Source organism: Brassica napus, chromosome C7 (genome assembly GCF_020379485.1).
Source record: "Brassica napus cultivar Da-Ae chromosome C7, Da-Ae, whole genome shotgun sequence".
Taxonomy (NCBI): Eukaryota; Viridiplantae; Streptophyta; class Magnoliopsida; order Brassicales; family Brassicaceae; genus Brassica; species Brassica napus.
The window spans coordinates 34135101-34141409 of record NC_063450.1 but is presented as its reverse complement, the minus strand read 5'-3'; the positions used below and the strand labels follow the sequence as shown (position 1 = coordinate 34141409).

At 37.9% G+C, this 6309-nt stretch overlaps 1 protein-coding gene across 2 annotated transcripts; it reads left to right on the top strand.

Moving 5' to 3' along the window:
• Window positions 1-3128, top strand: LOC125589825 (flocculation protein FLO11-like). 2 transcript variants are annotated; one of them, XM_048762387.1, is made up of 9 exons: window positions 1-353; window positions 733-814; window positions 905-985; window positions 1083-1157; window positions 1244-1324; window positions 1421-1492; window positions 1582-1843; window positions 1952-2647; window positions 2780-3128. In XM_048762387.1, the coding sequence occupies exons 1-9, from the start codon at window positions 155-157 to the stop codon at window positions 2966-2968; spliced, it is 1737 nt and encodes a 578-aa protein (XP_048618344.1). In that variant the 5' UTR covers window positions 1-154; the 3' UTR covers window positions 2969-3128. The 2 variants fall into 2 exon arrangements, with proteins under 2 accessions (XP_048618344.1, XP_048618343.1); XM_048762386.1 differs by having other exon boundaries at window positions 1418-1492.
• The last annotated feature ends 3181 nt before the right edge of the window (window positions 3129-6309 follow it).

The following is a 6309-nucleotide window of genomic DNA, read 5'->3' as shown; positions in this document are numbered from 1 at the left end:
CGTTCAGTATAAAAAAGGCCAAAGATTGAAAGAGAGAGAGAGAGAGAGGGAAAAGAGAAAGAAGGTTTCTTGATACTCGAAGCCAGCGAGAGAGAGAGAGAGAGAATCCTTTTTGTTCGTTCTTTTGCGTGTAGAATCGCGACTGTGAAAGAAAATGGGAAAATCGAAAGCGAGCAAAAAGCGCGCGAAAGACGTAGCCAACGACGTAAACGCGGCGGAGGTAGCCATGGCGAAGGCGGTTCAGAGGTTGCAGGAAATATTCAGGGAACACTCCGAACAAGAGATCCGTGCAGCGCTTCTAGAATGCAATATGAACCAAAACTTCGCCATCGATCGTCTTCTTTCTCAGCAAGGTGTTTCTCTCCAAAAGTTTCTTCCTTTCCTTTCTCGTTTTTACGCTTTAGCACTTGCTTTGATCGAAAGTATAGCGAGAAGATGAAAGGAAACAGAGTAACGAGATGTCGACATGGCAATTTTCCTTGCTTGGGTTAACTCAACAGCTATTTTATCTATTTCTGGAAAGACCCTAAAGAACAGTTGTCTTCTTCTTCTTCTTCTTCTTCTTCTTCTGTATTGTTTCTTAATAAGAATTGCTTCTTCTGCATTGATATTGTACAGTCTCTGCAATATCGCTCTGTTTTTGTGTTCAACATCCTTAATTAGAAAAGTTATCTTTGCTTTGGGATTTCTTGTCCATCAAGTATGTTTTCTGACAATGTGCGTGTGGTTCAGAGAGGAGTAATGAGCAAGGAGCCAGTACTCAGTTACCTGATTCATCATCTAGTAGCCTTGTTCCAATTGTTCCAAGTCAAAGGTTCGTTTAGTGTCCTTCTCTGCTAGTTTCTTGTCACATGTTTTAAGTTTGTCAATTAAAGTTTCATTTTTTTGTGAGCTTTTCTTGCAGTGATCTAACAAATGGCGAAACCAGGAGTGTGCCAACTAGTTCGAATGAAGCAGCTCCTTCCTTGCCTGTGCCATCATCTAGGTATCAATCTGTTTGAAGTTGTTTTTACTTCTGGCCAGTGAACAATGGCTGTTTCAAGCTTGTTATAACATTCCTTGCTCTATCCTTATCTTTGCAGTGATGTTGGTGAAACCAGGACTGTGCCAATTAGTTCCAGCGAAGCAGTTCCTCCCTTGTCCGTGCCATCTTCTAGGTATCTATCTTCCTGGAGTTGTGGTACCTCTTGCCAGCGAACAATGGCTGTTTCTCGCTTGTAACTACATTCCTTTGTCCATGCAGTGATGTTACAAATGGTGTAACCAGGAGTGTGCCAATTAGCTCCAATGAAGCAGCTCCTTCTTTGCCTGTGCCATCTTCTAGGTATCAAAATCTTCTTGTAGTAGTTGCTGTACTTCTGGCCAGTGAACCATGGCTGTTTTTTTTCTGACATTCTTTGTTCTATCCTTGTCTTAGCAGTGCTATAACAAACGGTGAAGCCAGGAGTGTACCAATTACCTCGACTCGTCCCTTGTCCGTGCCATCTTCTAGGTATCTATCTTCCTGGAGTTGTGGTACTTGTTGTGTCCATTGAACAATATCTGCATCTCGCTTTGTGACATTCATTGTGTCTTTTGCAGGCCTTTATTACCAAACGTTAAACCTAAGAGACAAGAAACTAGGATGATATCTGCTATTGGGCCACCAATGGCTGAAGTTTTGAGGGGTTTACATGCACCACCAAAACAGAATGTAACTAAAGCTCCTCTCAAGGCTGATTCTCCCTTGAAGCCAGATGCTACTAATAATCCAATCTTTAACTCATCTACTAAGTCTGGTGCTACTAGAAATCCTCAACACTCAGCTTTTCCAATGGCTACAATGACTTCCATGTCCACCGATGTAAACTCTTTTTTTTTCCTCTCATAAAGCATCAAATCTTTTTTTTTCCATCCTTAAAAAACGACTTGTCTGAATCATATTTTTGGTTTGATTTTTTAAATTTTGCAGGGATTTGGAACCTATCCTATCTCTGAACCACATATTAATAATCAACAAGCCATGAACCGCTATAACTCACTGGGTCAGGTTCCTTTAGAGCAGTATGGTAATGTGATGAACTCTCCTTACTTGTGGCGCCAAGCACAGAACGAGAGATACAACATGCCATCATCAGCACCATTTCAGCAACGTGGTGGTGGTAGTAACATCAACACTTTGGCGCATCATGGTCATATGATGATGAGCTCTCCTCACACCTGGCCAGAACAGGACGGCACTTCCATTTATGAGTCTCTGAATTCAGTGTTTGCTCCGTACAGAAACAGTACCTTGCCTCTGTCAGCTACCTCTAGTGTTCCTACTTATCACGATTCTGCTTACGGTGGTGGCATGTTGAGTGGCAACTCAAGGTTTGGGTATGAAGATGTCTCAAGAAATCATTTGCCATCAAACTCGAGTGGTGGTACCTCTACTAGTCCTTCCTCTCACGGTACTGATTACGGTTTTGACATGACGAGTGGTAACGCTGCGAACTCGAGGTTGGGGTATGAAGATATCTCAAGACCTATCTTGCCGTCAAGAACCTCTAGAGTTCCTTCATCTCACGGTTCTGATTACTACGGTCGTGACATGTCGAGTGGTAATGGTTCAAACTCGAGGTTGGGGTATGAAGATGTCTCAAGAATTCACATGCCATCAATTCAGGTGTGAAATCCCATCAAATCTCTCTTAGGGTTTTGGTATATCTATATACCAACTAAGATGACTTGTCATGTAGGGTAACGCTTTTGTTGTGTTTCTTCTAATTCTTGGTTCGTGGTTTTTTTTATCTCTCAGGGTAGAAGCCTATTTGAGTGGCGTGTGCAAGGAGAAGATAGTTACAGAGCCAACCCGCCTCGTAGCCAACAGGAACGGGAGGCTTACTTTGAAAGAATCGGAGCTGACTTATTAGCATCATCTCTGGACCAAGAATACAATACACGTGTTCCATCTGACCAAACCCAGCAACGGCCAAGAGACAAGTAGTGTAAATCAACCAGCTCAGAACTGATGACTTTCTTTCTAGTGTTTTAGCTTTCATTATAGGTACAAAATAATGCTTTTAGCCTTAGAAAAAAAAAACTCAAATAACGTTTGTCCTGTGGTTCGATATCTTGCCATCATTTTTGTACTTCCAATGTTTACATGGCAACGATTGATTGTTTTCCTTTTAGTGGAATAATCAAAAATAATATACACGGCAAATTACTCTCTTTGGTAGACTACATATGGACGTAACATATGTGTTAAATCTTAGCTGCTGATATATACATTAAAAAAAGTTGTAACAAATCATAGACATCTATTACAAATCAGTCTGTTATTAAAATTCAAAAGTCTCAGTCTGTTATAATCAAAGCAGGAAGAAAATTCCTACCTTTATCCACTCAACTTTGTCCTCACAATTATCAGAAAACCACCCCTGGTTTCTGGTATTCCGGCGAAAATTCAGATGGCGAACTACAGCAACAGCGGTAACGTCACTGGCCGCCACTTGATTAGTCCTTGATAGAGACAACCCACCACCGTCTCTGTTTCCCTCACCGGGCAACAACGACGCCACAGTTCCGATGCTCTCTTTCAAAACCTTCATCTGTCTCTTTAGCGTTTTTTGACGATGACACAGCGATTTGGACATTTGTTTCTACTTTATCTGTCTCTTTAGCGTTCTTGTAATTTGGCCGAAGCAAGAGTGGATAAGAGAAACAGAGAGTTGGTGAAAACATGTCTATCTCTCATTTCTTTGCTGCAGATATCGACAACAAATGGCTACGTGAGGTTCCCGCTAGATTTTTATTTTGATGCATGCCTTCGAATTCAGTTTCGATTTTAATTCTCAGGCAGGGCATCACTCTTTCAGATCTTTTGGAAACCAGCACCGACGGTTTATCCACTGAAACCCACGTTACAACATGATTTAAGGTGACAGTGAAAAGCTGCGGTATCCGGTTTAACTGAACCGGTTTGAATTCTGATTTGTTTTTGGTCTTTTTCTTATAGCAGAAATTATCACCTTCTCACCCCCCCAAGCTGATGATGAGAATGATGGAATTTGGTGGAGGATGAAGGAAGTTTGATGTTCTGTTTCTTTTACGTCTATATTCTTAATTTGCGATTGACATTTCTATTTGATCGAAATCTTCTTTCCGGTTTGGAGTTAATAACTGTTTTAAAGACTGCGATTGATAATGTATATTTTCCGTTTGATCAATTTATTTATGCTTCATTAATTATTCATATTTAGCTTTCAATTAATGTACTTCTTTAATAAATTTTGGCAAAAACTTACAAGTGATTTCGATAGTGTAGTGTAGTTTTTTGGTATGAAGAATGCTAAGTTTGTCCAATTTTAAGTTCTTTAGCTTTTTTTTGTTTGTTTGTAATTAGGGATGTGCATTCGGGTTCCGATCAGGTTTCGGCTCGGATACGTTTGAGCTTTGGATTTTTGGGTTTACAAAAATCAGCTTCATTCGAATATTATAAAAATTGGATTGGTCTCGGTTTGGGTTTGATAACATGCCCAAGAACCGGTTGAACCCAATATGATTTCGGGTTTCAGATTTTAATCGGGTTTCAGATTCTAAAACACTAATTTGTACTTGGTTAGACCCTTAAAATACTTACTACTGTATTCAAGTAAGGAACACTTATCTGAATGTACTCAGCATCTGTATGTATCAGTGATTGTCATATACGTTAAACAAAAGATCATGGCTAACCAAAAGATCATGTGCTAAAAGAACCTCTATTTACTAAAATCAGACACAAAAATACAGAACAAAACTTGTAAATCAGACACAAACGTAAAAACAGCATTAAAACTTTATTAAAATTGAAACCAAATAAAGATTAGCACTGTTGAAATGAATACCAAGAAATATTCATGATCCAAAAGAAAACCAAACAAAAGCAACATTATTCAAGGAAATGAAAACCAACTCTTTCAAACTTCAACCTTCAAACTTCAGATATAATTGTTAAGTCTATGAGCCTCAAACTCTGATTAGACACACATACCGTAATATACAACACTACCCTGGAATTTGTCTAGTACATTACCGAACTGCACTAAACTAGCACTACTTTATGATCAAACCTGGATTGAAAGTGGTACAAGTCGCAGTAGTATGTCCTTTGTTGTTATGTCTTATGTTGCTTTGTTTACACGTGGATCTCTATCGGAACAAATCATCATTGTTTTTTTCTTTGGTAAAAATGTGAAATTCATTACAATTTTAAAAAATTTGACATAATTACCGTGATAACAAAAAGCTGAAATGGAAAAAAATCTGAAGGACAGAAATAAAATCTAAAGACAATAACAAAAGCTAAAGCAACAAACTTATCAATCAAGAGACCATCGACAAGCAAAACCTAACTATAAAGAGATGATATCAAATGAGGCATTTGGTTCGAAGAGGAATTCAGAGAAAGTACTGAACCTCGTGATATTTCCACCAGACGAAAATAGTACACTGATAAGAGGATTGTGAAATCAATGATGAGCTATACTCATGATTTCCCACATCAACCTATGTTACTAGTGACAACCGATAGAGATGTTGGAATCCACTATGATCACTATATTATATTGGCAGCGATTCGAAGTGGTCTTTGGAATGTTCCATCAGTGGCCAAGATGTCCCATGCCTATTGGATTTGGGAACATATGCAAAGAGGACGTGCTTTCCATCTGCGTCGAGTTGGCAGATGATTTGTTAAGTTTGTATAAAAACTAATGGATTTGTGCAAGAATTAGCTCAACTATGTGTTTTGTTTAGTTCATACTCCTTATCTCTAATTAATTAAACCTCTCATAATTATGTAGATATTCTTCATAATTCCCCAATCATGGATTCATTTCACTTTTCTTTAACAGAATTTTGAAGTTGAATCTGTTTACAACAAACAATTGAATGAAAATAATGATAAAAATAAAGAAGAGAATCCATAGAAATTAGGGGTGGGCATTTCGGTTTAATTATGGGTTCGGTTTGGTTTGGTTTATTTCGATCTATGAAAATTTTAACCAAAGTAAACCCAAATTAGTTTGGTTTGATTTATGCTTGGTTTGGTTCGGTTCGGTTTTATTTTGGTTTGTGTTTAGGTTGGTTTAATTTGGTTTTCTTTGTGTTTGTTTAGTTCAATCGAGTTGATTTTTTTGTTTTCTTCTACTTCAGTTACAAAAATATAATTTATAAAACATAAACAAATCATCATTTGACACTTAAATCACATAATTCTTCATATTTTAAGCCAAACATCACAATAAAAATGTAAAATATGTAATTCAATAAATTTATATTGTTATCTTCAGACATAATATA